General features: G+C 27.3%; 1 protein-coding gene and 1 long non-coding RNA gene across 2 annotated transcripts; both read right to left on the reverse strand.

Moving 5' to 3' along the window:
* Positions 1-636: 636 nt before the first annotated feature.
* LOC136092021 (zinc finger MYM-type protein 1-like) lies at positions 637-1,854 on the reverse strand. Its single transcript, XM_065819742.1, has one exon. The coding sequence runs from the start codon at positions 1,852-1,854 to the stop codon at positions 637-639; it is 1,218 nt and encodes a 405-aa protein (XP_065675814.1).
* Positions 1,855-11,685: 9,831 nt separating this feature from the next.
* On the reverse strand, positions 11,686-15,737 carry LOC136091535 (uncharacterized). The gene is made up of 3 exons (XR_010644054.1): positions 12,279-15,737; positions 12,141-12,209; positions 11,686-11,876 (listed from the first exon to the last, which is right to left on the reverse strand). It is a non-coding gene; the product is annotated as an uncharacterized LOC136091535 (long non-coding RNA).
* Between the last annotated feature and the right edge of the window lie 12,204 nt (positions 15,738-27,941).

A 27,941-nucleotide genomic window follows, 5' to 3' on the forward strand; every position in this document is an offset into this window, starting at 1 on the left:
TCTGGTGAAATGTCAATATTCATTGCAATTAATTTTGACTCACTCAGAACAGCATCCCATTTTTCACGAATCTGTTGAATGCTGTCCATGAGATTTTTAATGTTTTCCATTTCAACATCTAGAGTTGCATTTCTTGCCTCAATTATAAGATTGGTTTGGTGAATCATTGTGAGGAGCTTCGTCCATAAAGATGACATTACAATGCATTCAAATTTTGACAAATACTTTTGAATGGACTGAAGTTCTGACTGAGCTGATACTGTGAGATTGAGAGATTGCAGCTCTTTTAAAGCTGTTCTCAGTGAATTCAAGTGACGGGCAACTGGTTTTACTGCTTCAATCCTTGCTGACCATCGGGTCTTGGAAATACCATGTAGTGAAGCAGGTACATGTTGCTTGAGAATTTCCCACCTTTGTGGACTACTGCTAAAGAAATTGTACATTTGCTGCACAATTCCAAAGTAAAGAATTGCTTCTTTGCATGATTCAGCACAGTCAACACCAACAAGGTTTAAAGTGTGATTTCCACAGCTGGCAAACATACAGTTTGGGTTTTCTTCTAGCAAAACTGCTTGCACACCTTTGTATTTTCCAGCCATGTTTTGACCATTGTCGTATGCCTGACCAGTACACAGTTTAAAATCTATGTTCAACAAAGTTAGAACGTGAAGAATCCTTGCTGCAATTTCTTTTCCAGTTTTTTTTTGAGTAATCGTCAAAATAGAGAAACCGTTCTTCAATGGAAAATTTAGATCCATCAATTTTTATATAACGGATAATGAAAGTTGTTTGCTCCTTGTGAGAGCAGTCTGGTGTTGCATCAACAACAATTGAAAAATATTTGGTGTTTTGAATCTCTTCAATAATTTTGGTTTGAACAAAAGATCCACAGAGTTCAATAAATTCATTTTGATTCCGGGTGGACAGATAATGAACTTGTAAGCGCTTTTTGTTCAGTTGAGATTCATGGACCTTTTTCACATGCTCTGATAAAATTGGATCATATTTGCTGAGGAGCTCAATTATTCCGAGAAAGTTTCCATTGTCAGGGTCATAAATGTGTTGACTGGAACCAAATAAAGCAAGCCCACGTTCAGAAAGAACAAGAATGACGTTCAAAAGGCGCTCAAGACGTTTTGTCCAATTACTGGTTTCAGTTGACAATTCTGTTATTAGTAAATTATCAATAGAACTTTTTCTGATGGCTGCTCTACTGGCTGATTTCCATTTGACATAGTTTTGTTTGTGTAATACAGACACTTCATGTGCTGGTATTCGGTCTTTCAACTTTCTCCAACCCCTGGTGATATTGCAACCTAACTGTTCTGAAAAGGTGGATACCTTTGAATCACTTTTGTTCAAAAGAAAGCAGGGTGCACAATAAAATGACTGTTGCACATCACTCCAGCAAAGCCAATCTCTTGTGCATATCTCACCATTGGGAAGAATTTTTGATCTCAGACGAGTAGGAAAGGCGTGGTTATAAGAATCTCGTGGAATATTGTTTGGAATTAAAAAGTTTGTTTGGAAACTTTCTTGCATTTGAGTAATATTTCGTTTGTCAACAGTGCCAATGTCAGACACAATCAATTTTGATATATTAGAACAATCTGATTCACATTTTTGGTTCAAACTTTCTGAATATGAATGTTCAGAATCAGAGATGCAATTATCATTTGAGATGGCTTGCAAATTTGTTTCTCTCTGCTGACTGTTGCTTTGGTGAATCAATGAATTTTCACAATTTGATTCCAAGCTTTCTAAATCTGTAATTCCAGATTCAGAGACACAAGTTGTATTTGAGATGTCTTGCACATTTGTATCTATCTGGGGATTTTTGTTTTGTTGTAACATTGATTTTTCAGAAGATGTAGTTCCGGATATTTCAATATCTGATTTACCGTGTGTTGGGTCGGCTTGATTTTCCAGTGGTCTTAGAAATGATGTTATTGACTTTAGGCTCTTTGTTTCTTCTTCAATTTTTTGTCTTTTTCGCCTTTTGGATGTATATATATATATATATATATATATATATATATATATATATATATATATATATATATATATATATATATATATATATATATATATATATATATATATATAAATATATATATATATATATATATATATATATATATATATATATATTATATATATATATATATATATATATATATATATATATATATATATATATATATATATATATATATATATATATATATACAGGGCTCGAATTAAGCGTATCGCGATTACTTTCACACTTTCGCGATTAGTTTTTTCTTAAAATTTGTTTTTTCGCGATATTTCTTTTTTTCGTGATTATTCTTTTTTTATTTTAGAAGATTGATACTCTATTCGCAAATATTTAGTGTTCTTTTACAGTATAAAACTGCAGTGACTTCTGTAACGATAATTTTTTTTTTTTTGAGAAGAGCATTAAGTAAAAGAAAGAAAAATAAAAGATTTAGAAAATCAATTAGCAAAAATGTCCAAATGCAGGAAAAAGACCGATTGTTCAAGGAAGGAAAAATTTATAAAAAACAAACGATTAAATACCTATTCGAATCAAAAGTACAAGCTAATTATTGCAAATATTACCATATGTATGGAAGGCCGTTTTCAATCTCTCCAAAAATCACCATTGTTTATACATTTAGCAGCTTTATTTGACGTTTATAACTGGCCGTTAAATGTGAATGATGTAACTTTTGACGATAAAGCTATCGGTGAAGTTGTTGAACATTTTCCTGAATTTTTAATTGGTGTAGGATGTGATTTAAATAATATACTTCATGAGTGGATCATTTTAAAAGTTTACATGTTTCGTATCATAAGTAACAATCAAAATGAGTATTATTTGAAAATTTGGGAAATTGTTTTTTCCAAATCAAATTTGGTCAAAGAATGCCGAAATATTCTTGATATTTTTGAACTATTTTTAATTTGTCCTTTTACAAATGCGAAAGTAGAACGAATGTTTTCAAGTATGAATTGCGTAAAAAATGACTGGAGAAGTTTTCTTAGACGAGATCTCTTAGAATCTCTACTTCGGATAAGTGAAGAGGGTCCTGAGATTGACAAATTTGAACCTGATACTGCTATGGACGAATGGTATAATGATAAAGTTAGAAGATTGTCAGCAAATTTTCATCGTTATCCGGAAAAAAGAAAAAGAAAGTCAGGAAAAACAGACGTTGATCTAGCGACAGTTACAATATCGGATTTGGAAGAAAGTGAAAGCGAGAAAGAAAATTTAATATTCTAAGCATTAAACTAGTGAAATGATTACAAAACGATTAAAATATTTACAATCTAATACTTTTTCTATTAGCAATCAAAAAAAGTATTAGATCGTAAAAGATTCTTTTATTTAGACACATTTTTTTCTTTCGCTTTGTTTTATTGAATAAAAAAAGTAAACGCTAACTTTTATTAAAAAATAGATTGTGCGGGTTTTCGTGAAACGATAATGTTTTCGTTATTTTTAATAGTTTTTTATAACTGTTTCAAATTTATAGATTGTTTTGTTAGAGTTTGAAACAATTTTTTTTACTGTTAAGAATTTATAGAAAATTAAATATTCTAGTTGTTTTAAACAGTTTAAAATATGTAAGTAAAATAGAAAATGAAACAATTAATTAAAAGAAGATTATATCAAGTTCATTGATTTTACAAAAATACAGCCGTTAGATTTAATGTAATATAATAATAGTAATAATGTAAATTATAACTAAAGCAACTTTACAACCGCTGAACGTAAATGTTATGACATCTTATGCAAAAATGAGACTTATATATTATTATAAATAAGTTAAAATAAATAATGCCCCCTCCCCTCCGGCGGGAGTGGAGGAGGGGTTATGAGCATCAAGAAAATCGCGATTAGATTTTGTACGTTAATTCGAGCCCTGATATATATATATATATATATATATATATATATATATATATATATATATATATATATATATATATATATATATATATATATATATATACTTTATCTAATCTTCACCTCTTGAGGGGTGAAAAAAAGAGCAGCCTTCTCTTTATTAGAGAAGACTGCTCTTTTTTTTATTAACTGTGGTACAACTTTCTCTTAACCCTCTCTTAACTCCAAAACATGAACCTTGACAAACAAGGCTTCTGAGCGGTACCTCCAAGGACGTGGTGGGAGTCAAACTCCCGCTTACAAGGCAAGCGCTCTACCACTACACCACTACCTATTTTATATATTTGTAAATAATATATATATATATATATATATATATATATATATATATATATATATATATATATATACATATATATATATATATATATATATATATATATATATATATATATATATATATATATATATATATATATATATATATATATATATATATATATATATATATATATATATATATATATATATATATATATATATATATATATATATATATACTTGTTATGAAACATTGTGTTACAAACTTTATATATATTTAAACATATATTATAAATTATATATACAGTCAGCCACAAAAGTTTTTGTACACCTTTCAATTTTGAGAAAACACTTGATAAAAACCATTTTAAATGCAAAAAAATAATTTTATATCAAAGTAACAAGAATATATTGTACAAGAAATAAAAAATAATTAACTAAATGAATATATTTATTTGTAAAACTGAAAAAGTTTAATTTTTTAATTTTAACAAGCTTTTAATCTTCTGTTCATCAATGACACTATTTTTTGGTATAAGAAGACGGAATTTTATTCCATTCTTCTAGTAAGATATTTTTTACCATATTAACATTTGTTGTTCTATGTTTCCTGACTTGTCTGTCTAAATAATCTCACACTTTCTCTATGGGGTAAAGTCTGGTGATTGGGGAGAAGAATGCAGTTGTTTTGAAACATTGTAGAGCAACCATGATTTTACAACATAAGCAGTGTGTTTTGGATCTTGATCCTGTTGAAATATCCAATTATTTCCTAACTTTAATTTAGCAGCATCTGATTTCAAATTATTTTTATCATGTCCAAATATACCCAGCGATCCATTTTAGGCTGAATAAATACCAAACTCCCCACTCCAGCTGCAGCCATCGATCCCCAAACAATTACACTTCCACCATATATTTCACTGTCGGAATTAAATTTTTTTCTTCTAGTTCTGTATTCTTTTTTCTCCATATTTTTCCGCGGCTATCAGATCCGGAAATGTTAAATTTACTCTTGTCAGTAAATAAAACCTTGTTCCAAAATTGTTCATGTTCCTTTTCATACTTTTTGGTGAACTCCAATCTTTTTCGTCAACTTTTTAAACTTATTAATGGTTTTTTTCAAGGTACTCTGCCATTTAATCTGGATTTTCTAAGTATTCGTCTAATATTTTCTGGATAAACTATCTTTCCAATTTCAAGTTCAACATCTACAGCTAATTTTGGTGCACTAATACGTGGATTTGTACTTTTTAAATTATACTCCTTCTGTCTCGAGAATATAAAATTTTTGGTCGGCCACTTCTTGGTAACGTATTAACAGAACCATTTCAAATTTTTTAACAATACTTTGAACAGTGGAATGTGTTTTACCAACAACTTTGGCAATTTGACGAAGAGATTTTTTTTCTTTATGGAACTTTATTATTAACTCACGCAATTTATAACTAAATTTTTGTTGAAAAATTATTATTGTCTAAATAAAAATCTATCAACGAACAAATTTGAACAAATTTTAACCAACTATTAAGGAATTACGTATTATTAGGTATTAGTTTTATTAGTGTATGAAAACTTTTGTGACATATTATAAATTCAAAAATTGAACTTTTTCAGTTTTATAAATAAATATTTTTATTTAGTTAATTATTTTTTATTTCTTGTACAATATATTCTTGTTACTTTGATATAAAACTATTTTTTTGCATTTAAAATGGTTTTTATTGAGCGTTTTCTCTAAATTGTAAGGTGTATGAAAATTTTTGTGACTCACTGTGTGTATGTATGTATATATATATATATATATATATATATATATATATATATATATATATATATATATATATATATATATATATATATATACATATATATATATATATATATATATATATATATATATATATATATATATATATATATATATATACATATATATATATATATATATATATATATATATATATATATATATATATATATATATATATATATATATATATATATAAATAAATATATATATATATACATTTGATATAGATTTTTTAGTGTTAAAAGTTGAAGTATGGAAACAATTTTTTACAAACTTGTTTTAAAGACATGCATGAGGGCATCCGGTTACTTGCAAATTTTGCTTGAGTGGATCATTTAAAATGATCCACTCAAGCAAAATTTAAAAGTACCACTTGGAGAAGATGATTTCAGTTTTGAAGAGAAACACTAAGCTTGAAAATCACGTGGGTAGATATAAATTAGTTCGTTCGGCTGGTATAGCGTTTTTAATTTACTCCCATTAAAATTTTACTGCGCAGTAAAATTTCAACGTTGGAATTTAACTGCTATCGTTATAACTTTACTGCCTTTTTTAAAAGGCAAACTTTAAAAAGCAATGTAAAAACTTTGCAACTATATACAACAAGTTGATGTTTTGGAAAAAAAATATTTGCATGGTGAGAAAAAATTTTTAACTAATTTAAAATTTCAAAAAAATTTTAATATTTAAAACATTTTTTTGGTTCTAATTGTTGTATTTATTTAAATGTTTACAAACAAACTTCTGTTTCTCGTAGATGATTGTGGTAATAGATCGCGAAGAGCAACTAAACATAGTTAAAGAAGTTCATGAGAGTCTAGGAACTTCAGAGAAAACTGTTGCATTAGGCAGTCACCTTGGCATTAATGCTGTTAGAAAGCAAACTTCTTCTAGATTTTTTTGGCATTCAATAGTGGGGGATATCACAAAGCATATAAATCGACGTGAGCGATGTCAGAAAACCTCCAACAGAAATCTTAAAGTCTCTCCTGCTTTAAAACCTGTTAAAGTGGAACAACAAGTAATGAAGCAAGTTGATGTGGATTTAATTTAATTACCTGAATCGAATGGATTTAAATTTCTGATTGTTCTTATTGATTAATTTTCTAAATGGACTGAAGCTGAACCTCTAAGCAACAAAAAAGCAGTATTAGTAGCATCCTTTCTCTATAAAGCTGTATGCAGACATGGTTGTTTTAAAATACAAATCAATGACCAAGGTCGGGAATTTGTAAACTCTGTATCCATTGTATTACATGACATAACAATTACTCAGCAGCATGTTGCCTCGGCTTACCATTCACAACCCAACGGCCTTGTAGATAGATAGAACCAAACAATTGAGAAAACAATTATTAGGGTTTTAAATGAAAATGTTCAAAATTGGGTGTCAGTTTTAGATGGAATCTTTTTTGCTCTACGTGTTAAAGTGAATGATTCAATGGGTTACTCATCATTTTTCCTTATGTATAATCAACAACCCTGTCTTCCAATCGATGTAAAATATATAGATAGACTCAATGATGATGAATATAATCCTGTATATGATAAAGAGGTTTTACAAAAAGCTTTAGAAATGAAAAGAAGAATTGAAGAAAAAGCCATGAACAATATTGTTTGTTTACAAAAGAAACAAAAAAATGACTATGACAGAAAGCATGCAACAGCATCAAAGTATTGTGTTGGTCAGAAAGTATTTTTAAGAAATCTTAAAAGAGATGATAGGAAAGGTGCAAAAATGACTTTCTCGTGGCTGGGTCCATATGAAATTCTTGATATTTTAATAAATTCTACATGCTTTTTAAGTAACAGTAAAGGGATAACACATTGCAAAAAAAATACTCTCTACATCATCTTAAACCATTTATTGATAAAGAAAGTAATTCAAAAATGTCTGAATTATCTTCAGAGTGTGGTGATAAAGATGAATTTCAACGCCACCTTAACCTAATGAAACATCCCTCCAAATATATTTGCCAGAAAATTGCTGAAAAACTTGCTCTGAAAAAAATTGCAAAATACTTGTTATGTTAGATCTATTGATGGAAAAGAAAATGATGTACCTTTGAAAATGCATGCATGCAAAGCTAATGGAAATTATTTTTTTTGAGCAAATTCGTTTTTGCTGTCATGTTCTGAATGTCAACATATCAACAGAACCTTGCTCTAGTCTTTTATCAGGATATTTAGGTGATGACCTGGAAAGTTATCTCACCAAAAGTGGAATGGCCGCAGATGGTATATGGGCTACAGATGTAGAGATTCTTGGTACTGCAAATCTTATTGGAATTGATATAGTGGTGTGGTCATTCACAGGACAAAAACTAACATGGCTAAAATATCCAGCTTCCCCTAAACTTGACCAACTAACACCTCATACTATTCTTTTAGAAAATAAAAACAATAATCACTTTAATGTTGTTTAGGCACTAAAAACTTTAAAGTGAGAAAAATTTGTTCTAAAATAAAATGTTGTTGTTTCCACTTGTTTTTTATGTAATGTTAGAAGTATTTCCAGTCCTATTGGAAGTATATCTGAACCCATTCGTCAGATATATACGTCAATAATTTATGGCCTTCAATTATTGGTAAACTTGTTTGATATATGTTCCTAAATGTCAAATCTTCTGATGCTAAGAATAAGGGAAAATGCATAACTTTACATAAAAAGTGAATCAAAATCTAGCCTGGAAAGTAAACTACCAATTAATGTATGCATTAAATAATAAAAGTTTCATTGGAAGATAAATTGAAGTACCCTGTAAAAAATTAACAAGCGCAGTAAATTTTTAACGTTGTAATTTTACTGCAAAGTAAAAAAAAAAAAAAAAAAAAAAAAAAAAAAGACAAATCTAACTCATCAGTACAGTTTTATGAGTTTATAGATAAAGAATATGATTCACATACTTTATCAGTAAATTTTATGAGTATTTAAATAGCAAATCTTTAAAACAAGTTTGTAAAAAATTTAAATCTTTAAAACAAGTTTGTAAAAAATTGTTTCCATACTTCAACTTTTAACACTAAAAAATCTATATCAAAGTTATCCTTACCTTACATTTGACTATCATTTATTGTCTAACAGTTTTAAAGCCATTTAAAATAAACTAAACCTTGGTTACTGTAATAATGGAGCCCAAAACTATAAAATATAAACTGCTTATGTAAAATGTTTCTTTGGATGTAAGAGATAATCCATTTCTGCTTCGATAAACTTTCCTAGATTAGAATACAAATCCAAACTTTTTTAACTTTATATTTTTCTTTTTCTTGAAAGTGTTTAACAAATAGCATATATTTGACTTGCTGAACTCACTCTTTGAAGCATTTAAATTATCTGTTGAGTTTTAGCTTCAAAAAAGCTGAAGTATTTTCTTGGATTGTTTTCGATAGATAATCTGTAATTGAAAAATTGTAAACCCTAAGTTGATACCACAAAAGTATTCATGACTTGACTCTACTTTATACAAAAGAATCTGAAACCTGAAGTTAAGTAATGAAAAACTAGTTTATTAAATTTTAGTTTACACTAAGACTAAGAGCTGACTGAACTAAATTTTAGTTTTTCCAATTACCGAGTGAGATTTAAAATTATGGACTTAACTTTAATTGCAGAAAGATTTGGCTAATTTAAAACTAATTTAAATCCAATTTATTAATTTCCTTGAAGGATAAAAGAGAAGTGGTTCTGGCAGATTTGTAAGTGTGATAAGCATTTGCCAGACATTATAAAATAGTTTTCTGTGTCAAGTGCCGCAGTTTTCAATATAGAAAAAATCTTTAAATGGGTCAGGCCGTGTTTAATGAAAGCAGATTCTGTAAATTATATTTCTAAACACGTTTTTTTTCCTGGATTTCCACAGGTTTTTTATTCAAGTTTGTTTTGCAGTCGCTACATAAAGAAAATAATTTCAAATGAAGTAGCTCTCCTACTCCATTTATTCGTTTGGTAATTATTTAATCCATTTTGAGTTTATTTTTTAATTTTTGAAGAAAACTGTTATGTACGATGGCTATTTTTTGCTACTGTTAACTAGTTTGTGTTTTAATCATTAAAAACAAAATACGCTGTTCTTTTCAATTTCATTATGTAACCATGGATAATTTTTAAACCTGTATACCTTTATACAGTAACAACTTTATGCTTCTATTTTTTTCTAAGAAAAAATGTCGTCAAACAATAATGAATTTTTTTTAACCAAACTGAGTTATAACCTTGTTGGACATACCCAATACAGAATACAAGAAAACGCCAGAATATTTTGATTGCACATATAATTTATTCAACTAACCAACTTACAAACTTTCTGTAATTTAGTTATTATTCCTCTTTTTATGATGTTTGGTCGTCAAGGCGTATAGTTTATGCCTGGGCGTCTAGTTATGTCTGGGCGTGTATTTTATATCTGGGCGTGTAGTTTATGTGAGCTTCCTATTTTCTGGAAGTTTTGGGGTTTTGGACGTGTATTTTATGTTAGCACCTTATTTTTGAAAGTTTATTTTTTGATAATGTTTAAACTACAGGTAAATTGGAGATTATACATTTTCAAAAGTTTTTGCAATTAAAAAATAACTGTTGGAGTTCGAATGTTTTCTTCTCTATTTGTTTCTTTGTGTCCTAGTATGAGTTGTATGCTTAGTTTATTTCTAATTTAACTAAACCAAACCAAAATATATTTCCAGACTTTAGCCTATCCTTTGGTTTTTAAGTTTGATAAATTTTATTCTTATAAAACGCATTGATTAAGTCACAAAAAACGGAAATTTAAATGAATCGTTGTTTATAATTTTACCCATACAATTTTGTGATGAGGTTAAGCAATATGGGGCTTTAAAAATTTTAAAATGTTTACGAAACAGTGTACAACTTATGGTTATTGTTTAATTTATCACGTGTCGACAACCTAAAGTATTTCAAAAATTTTAGGAAATCAAATCATCGGACCTTATAATTTTAAAATTTACTACATTTTCTTAAAAAATAATTTAAAGGTAAATCAAGGTTAACCCTTGAGACCTAGAAAAAAATATTTGAACTTTTAAAATCGATTGTCCCAGTGAAAAAGCGCGCATGGGATACGCGTGGATTTTTTCCATATGTAACCCATGTGGGGATTATTATTTTGTCCCATGTGGGTTTCATATGGTGAATCCCACATGGATTCCATATGGTAAATCCCATATGGGATACGCGTGGGTTTTTACCATATGTAACCCATATGGGGATTATTATTTTGTCCCATGTGGGTTTTATATGGTAAATCCCACATGGGTTTTATATGGTAAATCCCACATGGGTTTTATGTGGTTTATCCTATATGGGATATAGGTGGAAAATACTACATGTTATAGATCTTAAATGCCACATATATTTTAATCCAAATGGTATAAAAGTAGTCAATACTAGACAAATGAAAGTCCGAATGCTTCTATGATAATTTTTAAAATTGTTTTCATTTAAAAATTACTTAAATAGTAATTTAAAATTAATCATCAAAGTTTTCAGAGAGGCTTAACTTAATCTGGTATTTGCTACTTTATCCCATTTGGTATTCAAAATGTGTAGCATTTTTGATCTTTTACATGTGATGTTTTCCACCTATAACCTATGTGGGATTTACCTTAAATTATTATGACGAAATTTTATAAAATTAAAAAACGTGTTGCAAAATAAATTTATTTTAAAATAAATGCTATTAATCAATACATCCGAAATGAATATTAAAAATATTATTTTTTCTATGGCGATTTACACGCCGTTTTTTGTCGATTGAATTAATTATATCGCTTCGGCTTGCATAATACCAAGGTTTTTAGTATCTTCTAACTTTCTTCAAACATTTTCTAAAAAAAAAATAAAATATAAATACAAATATATATAAATATAAATATATATATATATATATATATATATATAGAGAGAGAGAGAGAGAGAGAGAGAGAGAGTGAGTGAGAGAGTGAGAGTAAGAGAGAGACAGAGAGAGAGAGTGAGAGAGAGCAATTTTAATAAGGAACCTTATTAGTCGAGCAATTTTAATTATTAGCCAGGTCGAAGTCATTAATGACTACAATATTTCACAAATAATTATTTCCTAATTTATTACTTACAATGACCAACGTATTATGGGTAATTGAACACATATTATGCGTAATGAGCTTGAACCCATGAGGAGAACCCTGAAAAAAAGTGATCAATTAGGATAAGTAGTTAAACAAAAAAACAAAAACAAAAATGTAAAAACCTACTTTTTCAATGATGTAGACGTTGGGTGCAATAGCCACTGGATGCAAAAGTATCTTTACTTTTTCGTCACACACGCGGCCTTCTATAATAACAGGCCTCGACATCGCGCAAAATGCCGTAAAAACTGAAGGCCGATTTAACTTTCACTTTTACTTATATTGATATATTTTTATATTAGGTAGGGTGTAATGGCAGTCTATGTTTTCTAATAATAATCTTTAGTAAAGACGGAAATATAAAAAGAAAACCAAAAAATTGTTAAAAGATAATCATATTTTTCGTATTTCAAATTTCATTAAAAATATTTATGTAATATTAAATAGTATCAATAACAAGCAGAACCATAACAAAGCATATATCTATATATTAGAAAGATAACTGTATTTTTAATTTTTTTTGCTAAAAATATCTCAACAGGGTAAATATTTACAAATCCAAACATATTGAGAGACATATAGACTAATGAGAAAATAAAAAACATAACAAGTAAATAGCATAATAAATTACAAAACTAATTTTCACATAAATTATGATAGCTTTAGTATTTTGGGAGTGGTAATTAGTGAGTAATTCTTTAGCAGAATATTAAAATATACTCTGCTTTGTTTTCATGTGATTTTAAATTTATATTTAGCAGCAATGAACTGAAACTGAGTAACACAAAATGTTCTGCATAAAGGGTCAGTAGCACTTTGAAAAAAAGCAAAATATTGACCATTAGACAAGAGTATCAGAAGGAATTTCAGGTCCGCCTCAGTTTAGGCTATACAGATAACTTTCATATTTATAATAATAATTTTTATTTCGCTATATTTTTATATAGTTTACATAGCTGGCTATGTGCAAAAAAGCGAAATAATAATCATAAATTTTTATTTCGCTTTTTTGCACATAGCCAGCTATGTAAACTATATCCACTAATGTAGATTTATTAACTGAGCTTTTAAGATCATGAATATTATCCAGAAGTTCTTTTTCATCAGTAGAAATATCTCTTAAACATATGTCACAAGTATGACCATCGATACCATCAACAGGAATGTCAAATTGTAATATCAATTTAGTATGTTGAATATTAATTTTTTCAATTACAGATTTAGCGTTTATAAAGTAAGTACCTCCAGATCCCTGTCGAAGCTTAGAAAAAACTTTTTCAAGTGGATCTGTTGAAAACCAACCTAATAAGACATACTTTGCTCCATTACTCAACAAAGTTTCTACAAGATCAATAAAGCCATAACACGAATGCGCTATTACATTGCTGGTATCTAGCGTAAGCTGTTTTACACGCTTACCTGTAGGTTTCATAAAATTTGACAGTTCAGCAATATCTCGTAGCAGTTGTAACTGTTGATCACCAATTCCGCATAATTCATTTCTAAACCGAATGCCAGCACCAGGTGCTTTGACATTAACAACATTCAAAAAAAATTTATTTTTTCAATAAATACAGCAGTACCTTCAAATGCTTTATTTTCAATCTCTGGATGCGTTCTTAATGCAGCTACTGTTTCTTCGCAAAAAACAGACAAACAAAACTTTACAAAATGTCTCTCTATTGGTTTTGGATAAACCGATTTAGCTGTAAGTTTAGAGAGTTTAAAAAGACTATTGCACTCAGTTTTATATAAAGTTTCTAAATCACTCCACTTAGCCAAAGCCTGTTCTTTATTGTTCAAAAATTGAAGTTCGTCAGTCTTTTCTGTCAACCAATTGTTTCGTATAGATTTTAAGAGATGCACATAATCATATAATAAATATATACCTGATGTTGTTAACCATGGTTTACTATCAACTGTTTTAAACATTCCAAAAAATCTTTGATTTACAGGGTTACCATCAGTAATTATTACCAGTGTCTTCTATTTTCAATATTATTTATCGTATAGATAATTTGTTGACATTGAGCAAACTGAAATTCAGAGGAAAGATTTACAACAGATTGAGCTCTACATATAAATTCTGGACCTCCAAAAAATTTTGTTTTTATTAACTTTAATTTGTTTACAGCTAAAGATGAAATATTTCAAGTTGTGCCATTATGGTTAGCTACAAATGAATAATCATTGAAAATTTCTAAAATAAATAATGGAACACCAAGTTTGTACATTTTTGATTGTATGTGTAAACTTTTTTTATTAAGCTGGAAAACAATAACATCGTTACTATCACTTAACAAAGATTGAATATCGTCAAATATAAGTTCATCCTCTTTTAGAAAATCATTTAACTCATCTGGTAAAATGCTTCGAAAACCGCTTGAAGTTACAGTTTTTCTAACTTTACTTGCTGGTGTGGCTAAACAACTAGGCGGAATATTTTTAAAAACAGATGGTAGGTTTAAAGGTCGTTGCTTCCCATATTTGCTTTCAAAAGGTGCTTCATTTGGCCAATGAAGTTGACATACTGCTGTATAGTCTGTAACAATAAAATCAGTTCTTGGTATAGCTTCACTACATCTTTTTCTCTCCTCTAGATTCTTCGGGAATTTATAAATTGATATTTTTGTTGTAGTTGAGTATTGATATTTTTGTTGTAGTTGTAATTGATACTGTAGTTGTATAAATTGATATTTTTGTTGTAGTTGAGATAATTCGACTTGCAAAGAGATACACAGCATTTTAAAGGCATTTTACTTATTAAAAAAACTTATCGTTAGTTTGACAATATTATTACCTTACAATGTTAACCCCTTGAACCTTACAACGTTATCATCTTGAAGTTGCGCTATCTAATTTATAAACCAATCAAATTTTAAAGATTTATTAAAAAAGCGTGAACACAAACTTTCGTCTAATGTTAAAAAATGAAAATGTAAACAAAGTAATAGGAATTGGCCTTCAGTTTAACAACTTTGTTGCGCGATGTCAAGGCCTGTTATTATAGGCCATGGTCACACATAATATAATATTCTGAAACTAATAAACAAACATCTAAATTTCTATAAGTAAATTTATTCTTTGATCATTGCCTTCATATCCTATCTTATTTTCATATCATAATCTATTATGGTATTATTTATAAAACATATCAAAACAATATTATTAAATTTGTGATGTTCAAATATCATATGAACATTCTCTAACATGTTCATATGATATTTGAATATAGTTCTTGAGTATATTATCTGCAAACAATTGACTGATGCAAGTTCAAATGTTGTCAAAAACCAAGCATGCATGCATGGGACACTGCAGTGTCCCACAAAGAAATGCTGGTTTGAGTCAAATTTTTTTTATTAAAAAAAAGTATTAAAATAGGGGTGAGATAAGGAGGTTCCAAAACTTTTAACTTTATATATAATAAGGTTCATAAAACTTAATGGACTTACGAAGTACATTGAGGAGCAAAAACAGAATATTTACAGAAACTTTTCAATTTTTAATCTGGAGTACCACAGTGTAATTGGGAATAAAGTCTCTGGGTCCAGTATTCAAAGTAATATGATCTAAAGTAACATATAAATTAAATAAAATGCTTTAAAATGCATGCAGTTATACATATAACTCCTGATAGTTAATATATGTATAACTAGTTATACATAAAATTTATTATATAAACTTATTTTTTAAGGTTATGCTTGAACAAATTAGTTCCAATTAATTCAAATTCAAGATTTAGTTCAAGTTCTTATTTGTTTATTGTTTTTTCACTATTTTATATTTATTTGATCAAATTTGTTAACTAGTACTAATTCTTACTACAGTAAGAATATTTATCATTGTTGAACGTGATTTTATTAGTAACTTAATTTTACTTTCAACATATTTTGACAACACCCTTTACATTTTAATTGATGACAGCTTTACTTTTCTATTGATGTTAAATTTATTACGTTTCAATAACTCAGATTGAATTTTAACTGAATTATTGTAAGCTTTGTAAGGGTTTGTTGTATATCAAATGGTGTTGTAAATAAAGTAAAAATAATATATATATATATATATATAAATATATATATATAAATATATATATATCTAAAAAAATATATATATATATATATATATATATATATATATATATATATATATATATATATATATATATATATATATATAGTATGAGGCTATGGGATCATCCATTAAAGATGCCAGTAGATAGAGGGGCAGTGTGAGTTTAACAATAATTGACAATGGGGAGGGGATGTTGAGACCAAAATAATGTCAATTAAAAAATTGAATTAAAAAAAAAAGTAAAATATTTTATTTAAAAAAAAAGTAAAACAATTTATGCTAGCTATGAGCAGGTTTTAGAGGTATTTACACCAACAATGCGGTCTAAAAACTTCTTGCTTTGTTGCTTAAAACTGTAGAGGATCATAGAAAAAACAATTTAAATTCAGAAATTAGCTTGCTTATCTGAAAGAACAGTTTATGTTTTTTTTTTTTACTTTTAGTACTGTTGAGAATAAATGTATAATTGAACCAGAAAAAAATTGATGGTATATGCATTTTTTATATTATATTAACAATTCAGATATACCATCATAATATGATAACAAAAACTGACATCATTTTTAATGGGAGATGGCAAAAAATTGACTGAGTTTAATAAAGGGTGAAGGTGTTCAATAAACAGGTCATCATCTGACATCATTATGCATAGATGACCCTATAGTTTAGGTAAAATAAGTAATCAATTTGCCATATTTCTCTTTAGAAAGTGTAAGAAAAAAGCATTGTTATGCTGAGAACCTGCCTAATGAGCAAGCTTTGACCACCTATTTTATAAATTTGAGAGACAGAAGTGAAAGTGCGAATCGCAAAAGAACTAATAACAATGCTCAAAATTGATTTTAACTTTGTAGACTAACATTAATATAGTATTTAGAAATAATAAATGAAGTTTACATGGTTTTTATAATTTGTATTTATTTCCATTAATTATCAGTTGTCAGTCTCTATTTTATAAAATGAATTAAAAAACTATTTATTTATAGTATAATAATAATACATAAATACTAGTTTCCTAATGCTATTATCATCACAATGTTAATGGTATTCATTTTAAAGTGAAATTTTGTATCAATTTTATTGTTTTAATGTTATATTTATATATATACATATATATATATATATATATATATATATATATATATATATATATATATATATATATATATATATATATATATATATATATATAATTTTTACTTTATTTACAACACCATTTGATATACAACAAACCCATACAAAGCTTACAATAATTCAGTTAAAATTCAATCTGAGTTATTGAAACGTAATAAATTTAACATCAATAGAAAAGTAAAGCTGTCATCATTTAAAATGTAAAGGGTGTTGTCAAAATATGTTGAAAGTAAAATTAAGTTACTAATAAAATCACGTTCAACAATGATAAATATTCTTACTGGAGTAAGAATTAGTACTAGTTAACAAATTTGATCAAATAAATATAAAATAGTGAAAAAACAATAAACAAATAAGAACTTGAACTAAATCTTGAATTTGAATTAATTGGTACTAATTTGTTTAAGCATAACCTTAAAAAATAAGTTTATATAATAAATTTTATGTATAACTAGTTATACATATATTAACTATCAGGAGTTATATGTATAACTGCATGCATTTTAAAGCATTTTATTTAATTTATATGTTACTTTAGATCATATTACTTTGAATACTGGACCCAGAGACTTTATTCCCAATTACACTGTGGTACTCCAGATTAAAAATTGAAAAGTTTCTGTAAATATCCTGTTTTTGTTCCTCAATGTAGTTTGTAAGTCCCTTAAGTCTTAAGGACCTTATTATATCTAAAGTTAAAAGTTTTGGAGCATAAAAAAAGTTACAGAAACCCATCTCCATCCTATTTTTTTCTTTTTTCAATAGAGAAAATTGGTAATTCTTTGACCTGCATTTCTTTGTGGGACACTGCAGTGTCCCATGCATGCAAGATTGGTTTTTGACAACATTTCAACTTGCATCAGTTAATTGTTTGCAAATAATTTACTCAAGGTCTATATTCAAATAACTATTATATTATCCTAATAATACGTCTATTTGCACAATTTTTAATCTTATTTCTATAAAGAAAGATAAACATTATTCGTGGTTCTTACATACTTGCTTGCCATTCTCTATATTAATATAAAATATTTTCACACAATATAAACGTAACGCAATGCAATGTCGATTTAAAAATTTTTTTTTAGTTTTTTATAAAAAGTTTTTTTTTAGTTTCCAGCTTTCAAATTAATTCCCATGCAAATCCCACAGGAAACCCACGTGGGATTTCCCATGTGTGTAAATACCATATGGTTCCCACATGTAACCCATGTGGGATTACCCACATGGGTTTAAGGTGACAAATTTCCATACGGATACCACATGGGAAAATCCGTCCCACGTAAATCCCATCAATCCCACACGGAACCCACGCGGAACCCATGCGGGACGCGGTTTTATTTTTCACTGGGTGTGTGCTTAAAACAACAAATAATTTTTTTATAATTTTTTTTAATTAAAAGTGATACTATTATAACAACTTTTTTAAAACAAACACAACTATTTCTAATAAAAAAGACAACTAATCATAACAACTTTGCTATGAACCTTGGAAGCAGAATAAATTGCGTGGTGCACATTGGAGGCGAGTTTTCCTGTCATGAGGATATATATAGCACCTTTTAAAGTGCTTCTCTGGAATTGATTGAGTTTGATTATGTAGGTTGTTTAGTGGAACTATTTGGAGAAGATTGCTATTTGAAACTATTCGGGGAAGGTTGTTATTTGTATCTAGTATTTTTAAAATGACTTTTTGATAATTCTTTTAAAAATTCACTTTTTTTACGCGAAAGTTCTATTTTTCCATTTTTATAATTTAGATGAATTGATAAGAATAAAATGTATGCATTATATGCTTCTATATTCAAAAAATTGTAAATCATTGTAAATGATCATCAGTCACTCTTAAACAACACAAGTAGCATCTGAAAACCTGGTGTAAGGTGTTAACTCCTTTATATTTGATGTAATCCAGAATAATACACGGTTTGTCATTTTGGTCAATAATAATTTCATCATTGTGATTAAAGGTTGATAACAATGTGACTGCTTTGTCTTTCTTAGATACATAAGAAACTATAAAAGAATCGCTTAGAAAACCGAAAATACTAAAATAAGTTAGTCAATTTAAGCTCTGGAGTAAACTGTTAGGAATTTCTTGATTATTTTTTTAGTGGTACCAGCATTAGTCATTTTACGCCTAAGCAACCACGAGCTAGATGAATGTTTGTAAAAAAGTTATCCACAGTCATGTTTGTAAAAAAGTTATCTACTAGTTAATTCGATAACCACTCTTGCACCTTGTCCAACATAACATAACTATTTACTTGACCGACATATGGTTGCAAGTATATGCAGTAAGAAGACTTAGAATCACTTAATAACCTTCATTACATGCTTTTCTGGCTTATTAAGCATAAACATATTAAAAGCATAAACATATTAACAGCGTCCCCTTAATGCAACTAACTGCTTATTTTAATAAGGTAGGGACTCGAATTATAATTGTTTATACATTTAGTATAAGGAACTATAATCCAAGTCCTACAGCTATAATCATCTTCATTATATTTCTTAGAGATGCAAGTTTGTCTTAAAAACGTCTTCAATTTCTAGTTTCCTACTCATCAAAACGAATGCATTTTCATAAATATTTTTTCATTGATGCCGAAAAGATAGAGATGTCACCTAATGTGCTCCAAATCTCTTTAATACTCTAGTTTATAGTATGATATAACCTAAATATTACCTTGATTTTGATATTGATTTCGATTTGATTTGTAAAAAAACCGACCTGAACTTAAAATCAGCAGAGGCGATATTACGTGGGAGGATGGAGGGTGGAACACTTTCCATACCCCTACGTCATATTGTATAAAATACCCTAGCCGTCTTTAACGTTACTAAGTTTTTAACTTTCAATAATTTTATTAATTTACTAGTAAAACAAAAACATTTTACAATAATAACTTTTTTATAAAATAAAAAAGTGTCAACAGTGAAGGAGAATTTTTTGTTTTATAAGTCAATACCACATGGTTTGTTTTAAACACACATTATAGATATATGTGTTTCATAGATTACATACGGATAGCTATGTGTGAATTTGTGTCTAATGGTACAGTATAAACATAAGATGACCACTAGCTTTTATTGTAGACTATTATTCTACAGGAGGATCTGGGTATGCACGGGGTATCTGGGTTTAAACCAATGTATCTTTTTGTTAAAGTGTCTCTTTGTGTTTTCCTTAACGGAATTTTTCTCAGGGTATTCTAATAGAACGATTGCCACAGACCTCTGCATTGATGCTTAGACCAGAAGGCATCAAGTACCATTTGCATATAATAGTAAGTTAGTACTTGGCATAGGTATAACACTAATTGAAATGTTTTGTTTTAGTACATGATATAGGCTGGTGAGAGTTGTGAACTTTCTTAAATCCATAGAGTTGTATGATGTATAGTCGATGTAGAGTATATGTATATGTAGTAGTAGCATGTGTAGTTAGTAGGAGTTATTCGTATAAAAGTAGTAGAAAGTTGTTTAAACAGGTATAGTGTGAGCTAAATATGTGTTATAACAGCCGTTCAAAATATATTTACACCTAAAAAAACAAGGATTAACTACAACCAACAAACTTATAATATTAAATAGAATGATAACGTTATAGCAACAGAATCTAGCATATATACTTCGTGACATAAAAGCATCGTTTAAAAAACCCATTGATACTTGTACACTTGTACACGAACAGGTAAAGGTATGTAATACAGAAATGCCTTAAGCTACACCAGAAAAAATTTAGGTAAATATAGCATAAAGAGGAACACTGTTTATTGATGTCTTTAAGTATATATATATATATATATATATATATATATATATATATATATATATATATATATATATATATATAATATATATATATATATATATATATATATATATATATATATATATATATATATATATATATATATATATATATATATGTGTGTGTGTTAAGTATATATATATGTGTTATAGGTTATAAGTATATGTTATGTCGCCACAATGCTGAGGTGCAGCCTTTTTATTTCAATCTTGAAGGTAAAAAAACAACATATATATATATATATATATATATATATATATATATATATATATATATATATATATATATATATATATATATATATTGCGGCCGATGCGCAGTAGTTAGAGCGCTTGCTTTATAAGCAGAAGATCTAGATTCGAAACGAGATCTGGACATATTTTTGCGTCATGGTAAGGAAGGAGGCGTGAACTTCCTCGTTAAATGCACTTCCGCCGCGCTCTGTGACAAGACCGTTAGGTCTTCTGGGAGCAACTAAAAGTAAATAAATAAAAAAAACAAAAATAAGTATATATATATATATATATATATATATATATATATATATATATATATATATATATATATATATATATATATATATATATATATACATAAATTTAAATGATGTTAGTGTATTTTACAAATAGAGTGCACAATGTTCTTAAAGAACAGAGCAATAATAAGTTAGTAAAAATATATACAAAATATATAAGTAATAAGAGCTATATAGGTCTTGAAAGTTATAAATAAGATATAGTATTAAAAACCTGGTTTTATTTTTTATATTTTTTATTACTATCATAATGTGTTTATCGACTTTTATACTATAATTATACTATACTTTTATTTTATAAAACTAAATATAAAGTTATAAACTTATATAATAAAAACGTTTTCATATAAAGGGATTTAGAGAAAAAATGTTTGTGCACTACACTGTTTTATATTTCGATAATTAAAAAAAGTTAATGATCAAGCTTTTTGTAGTAGAAACCTTATAGTAACGATTTCTATCAAATATTTTTTAAATTTAAACTCATTAGAAGGAAATAAAAGTTCACATTAAGATTTTGTCAAAGATTGCTAATAAAATCAATAAACTCATAAACAAATAATTTGAATGACTGTTTTCTCTGGCTTATGCATTGTCAAATGCATAAGCCAGAGAAACGTCGACCGCTTGTTCATCATGCACCTGGTTGTGCAACATCATCTTCTACATTCGTATCCTGAGCGTCTGATTTCGTAACCTGATTTGTAACCGCAAAAAACTACGTTAAAGTATTTGGCATATTAAATGTACATTCATAAATCAAAGTCTGTATTACACAGAACAATTTTACTCGTAGAAAATTTTCTTAATGGATGTTTCCGAAATTTTCTGTACCATCCATGTTTATTTTTGGCATTAAACAATGAGTAACGTTGTGACATAGCATATGCAGCGGTTTTTACCAACTCCGTTCGACCAATTTTCTTCAGTAAATGTAACTAAATTTTTCTAAAATGCATTTAAAATAAAAAAATATATATATTTAGTTATTAGGCCTCTTGATTATTGCAAAGACGAATACCTACTGTGACACAATCATACTAGCGTTTACAAAATGAATTTAAACTATTTATGAAAAAACTTAGGAAAAAAGTTCTTGCAGCAAGACTTTTGTAACGAGAGACCAGCAACTCATATTTTTTAACTGTGTCAATGTGGCCATCAACAGTCTCTATAACATCAGAGTCCATTGATTTGTTAGCATTAAGGACGCGATAAGAGCTTTTTAACTTCGATGAATTAAAATGGCGCAAGCGACACTCGTTTATTATTTATTTATTAGTTGTTGTAAGGAAGTGAACCTTAAAAACGCATTTAAATCTAATTTAATTATTTAGCCAATAAAAATTAATTTTTTAATAAGTTTTTTATTTCGTCTTAATTAAGCCAATTTAAACCATGTGACTTAAGCTGTTATGTGAGTCTTCAGACCAATTGCTTTATTACTATTTTATAATTTAATAAACGTTTATTAAACATCGATCAAACGTTTAGAATAACGGCTCATATTAGTCAATATTGTAAACGTTTGATCGACGTTTAATTAACGTATATTTTAAAAGATTTAAAGCGTAGATTTTAAATCTATAAATGTTTCCGTTTAATTAAGGTCGATTAAAGGTTTTCAAGATTGACTAATGAAAGTCGATATTCTAAACGTTAGATAGACGTTAAGTAAATGTATATAAAATGTATATAAAATGTTTGAATTTGCATTTCAAATCAAGCGACAAGTTTTAGTCAATAATAGGTCCGTATATGTTTATTTACATGTATATATATATATATATATATATATATATATATATATATATATATATATATATATATATATATATATATATATATATATATATATATATGTATATATATACATATATATTATATATGTGATTAAATTAATTATATTTATAATTAATGGTTGTATATATATGTATACATTTATATATATATATATATTTATATATATATATACATATATATATATATATATATATATATATATATATAAATAGGTTATTATTACAAATAATATATATGTATATATATTATTATAAATAAAATATATTTGAAAAAATAGTTATACGCTGCCTTTATTGTTAAAATCAATTTATATATATATATATAAATATATATATACATATATATATATATATATATATATATATATACATATATATATATATATATATATATATATATATATATATATATATATATATATATATATATATATATATATATATATATATATATATATATATATATATATACACATATATATTTATCAAAACCTGTTATAAGGCCCCTTAGAAGTTAGAAGCCTTTTTGCAAATTTATTTTAAATTTTTTTAAAATTTAGATATTTTCTTATTAGTAATAGCCAACACAAATCATTATGCTTTAGCAGAAAAATGGAAACCTTAAAATAGTTTAGCTGATCCAATTAGTCAATTTAATTTAATTTTCAAAATGAAGAGTAAATCTCTTTTACTTTAAGTTGTCAAGATTGAAGCACCTAAGCAAAATGTTGATAAATCTGACTAAAATTTAAAATAAACACCCAAAATTGTTTTTTAAAATGTTTAAATTTCAACTAGGTATTACCCTATACAATAGTCGAACCTACTTACAAATGTTTTTTTAATATAATAATGTGTATTGTGTAATATATTTTTATAAAAACAAAAATTTTCTTTTTATTCAGCTTATGATAAATTGTGGAGTATGGACTCTTCTTGTGTTTATATCTTCAATCATAATTGCGCAGTTGTCAAGTAAATATGCAATTCCAGGGTTAGGAGCAGCGTCGGTAAAACAATTTTTTTGTTACTAAATGTTTAATAAATATTTAAAACACATAAAAAAACCATTTAAATAATTATAAGTGAAACAATAACGTTTATATAGTATATAATTAAATAAACTTTTTTACTATAATTATTTCAGGCTTTCGGATTCTTTTCAACCTTTTGGGATGGCAACTCAAGCATAATTTCATTTTAAAGAATACAGAAGTCATTCTTAATTGTCTATCTATAATCAAGATTTTTTAAGCAATTCAACTGTTATTTTAAAACAATAATTAACACTTTAATAATTAACATTAACATTAAAATTTTAAAATAACAATTCAAATTATTATATTATAATAGAAATAAAACCATAATAACAAAAAAAAATCATTGTTTAAAGTAATTTAAGTAGTTTAACTGTTTTATCTGTAACAAGTTTTGTTTAATAACACTTTATTTTAAAAGAAAAAAACTCGCATTAAGCTATCAATTGCTGAAGCTACCGATGTCAAAATACTCTCGGGCTGTCAATAAAAGACCTAACCATTTTGGAGGTAATTTTTGTCCCCCTTTCGTTGTCACCAATTGTCATAAAAATGGAAACCTTCCCTTTTATTTTAAATCCCTTTTATTATTATTAATTTTTCCCTTTTATTTTTATTAAGTTAAGCATGTTCATTAAAGTTCGCAGTTGAACAAACACAGTTTTCTGTGTTTGAATAATAACTAGGTGCTGATTGAAAACTTTTTCATTTGACTCATGTAGTTTGTTCTTGTAGAACTCCATGAATTAAAGAAATTATACCATTTTAGAATTTTTTTATTTTTTAAATTTAATCAAGTTGCCTCATTTAACTAACTTGCCTTACTCTATCCATCAAATGGTTTTTTAATCATCAATTGATATGAATCATCATCAATATGAATCATCATCGATAGAATCATCATCGATATAAATCATCATTAATATGAATCATCATTGATATGAATTATCATTGATACTTAATCATGAACTGATATGAATGAAATAGGGTAGTCTGAATTGTCTAAAATGGCTGTATAATTAAGAATATTGAAGTTCTCCATTTGGGTTTTATCCTCGTCGAGCTATTTAGCAAAGGCCACGTTCTCTTTTTCCGCAATTATGGCCATCAGCTCTCTTCTTGGTTTGACGACAATGCAAACAGGTTTGATTAGAAAAGGGGCTATAGTCATTTGGTTAATAACATTGGAATGAGTATTTCTTAAATCTTAAATTAGGCAAACTATAAGTTACAAACCTTACAGATTCTTTGAGTCAAACTTGATTAATAACTTCTAAGATGGAGGAATGGTGCTTTAAATTTCAGTAGCAATGACACTTTTTGATAGCATCTTTCAAACAATATTATTACAGGCAGATCGAAAATGGTGGAGGCAAAATTTAATGTTAATTTATTATTACAGGCAGATTGAAAATGGAGGCAAAATAGCATTTAAATAAGAGCTCTTTGTGTAAGAGTAACATCCAGGACTGTCACATTTCTCAATTAGCATGAAATCAAAAAGTATAGCGGAAGTAAAAACGAAGTAAAAATGAATCGTTTTTCAAGGAACACTGTTTGTAGTAAAATAACTTTTAATTAAATACCGCGTAATTATCATAATTTAAAGTTAACCAATCACAATTTAATTTAAAAAGAAAATTGGATAAACGTTGTTATATGATTTTAAAAGCTAACTTTAAAGACTATTTTTATCCGTCTATTGACTTTGACATTGAACATAGAACGTCCCGATCAAAGTTGCGGCAGACAACAATGATGTTTGACACTGTTGCCACACTTTAAAAAAATTAAAAAGTTCTCTGTAATGATTCCTTCACAACCAATTCCCATTGTACAGTCATTTGTAATATTTGCTGGAAACAACAAATATTACAACATTTTAAAACAGTTTAAAAGTTTGTAATTATTTGTAATATGTTTACTTTAATTTGAACAAATGCCAAAAAGAGGTTTTTTTCCATTAATTGTGATTAATAAAAACTTCACATTTCCTAAAGTTTAAGTTCATAAAAACACATGTTTACATAGTTTTTCATGTTACTAAAATTTAAATTAAAAAACTCTATAAAGTATGTTCTTTTTAAATAACCCCTAACTTTCCCCCTTTTCCTTTTTTTTTCTTTATTGCCTCTCCCGCCCCCCCCCCATCCATCTTTTTTCATTACGCTTTTAATGGAAGGCCCCTCTGCTAGAATTTTAAAATTCATAAGTGATGTTTGTGTTTTTCTTTTTTTTTTATGATGTGTGCAATAAGAATATTAACATATATATTAAACGAATGGAGCAAGTAGAAGATTTAAAGAGTTTTCTACATGTTAGTCCATTATCATCTGACCCCGTTAACATTTTTAACAGGACCGCCCTAGGGAAAGGAGGGGAAAAGGTTTGAGCCTTGAGGAAGGCTTGTTTCGGGCACCACGGTCAGAAGCAGATCTCCTTTCAATAATAGCCAGGCTTCCCTGACTATTACTGGAGGTAATAGTCAGGGAAGCCTGATAAAGTGGCGCCTCAACTACGTTTACCCCGGGTGCCGTTAACGATCAGGGACGGCACTAATTAATCACCTCAGTTTATAATAAACTTCAAAAAAAACTTAAATATAATTTTGTATAAATATTTACAAATACTAGTATATATAAAAATGTAGTTTAAGCTACCAATAAAAATATTTTTTCTCAAAAAAATAAATTAAATCAAGACATTTTTCTAATTTTATGTATTTTAATTTTTTTCTTCTTTATAACATATTTATTTGAGTTTATTTTGATGAAAAAAATTGTTTAGATTTTTTATTAACTGTTTTAAAAAAAAATAAAGGAACTTTTTCAAATAATTTTTTAAATTTAAGTTTTTTATAATTGTAATATGTTTACTTAGGTTAAATAAAAAACTAAAACATATCATAAGAAATTAAGTTTAATAAAAAGATTTAACGAAAAAGTTTATATATCAAATATCAAAGCTTTAATTTAACTTTGAAATTTCGTTTTTTTTATATGAAACTTGAATGAATTTACTGGTTTTATTGAAATAGCTATTTTTAAAGCTGTTTCATATCTTGGGCCCTAGATATGTTGTACTGTACTTTATATTTATATATATACTTTATACTATAAGTTTAGTTTACGAGGCAGTGTATATGTGAGCCTCTCAAAATAATCATACATGAGGATCACGCGTTGAAATTCATCATTTTCATTTCCCTTATTAATAGTTTTGCATGCTTAAATCTATTTTTTTGTATACATCTATACATTATGCCCAATGTTTTGTTTATTTTACTACCAGATTTCTTAGATTAAATTAGCAAAAACACTGATCTAATTTTTTTCTTCAACAACTTGTATAAATATATATATATGTATATATATATATATATATATA

The sequence above is a fragment of the Hydra vulgaris genome, chromosome 15 (assembly GCF_038396675.1).
Source record: "Hydra vulgaris chromosome 15, alternate assembly HydraT2T_AEP".
Lineage (NCBI taxonomy): Eukaryota > Metazoa > Cnidaria > Hydrozoa > Anthoathecata > Hydridae > Hydra > Hydra vulgaris.

Excerpts from the sequence above, each read along its gene's own strand:
- LOC136092021 (XM_065819742.1), bottom strand. The coding sequence starts at position 1,854 with ATGTTACAACAAAACAAAAATCCCCAGATAGATACAAATGTGCAAGAC.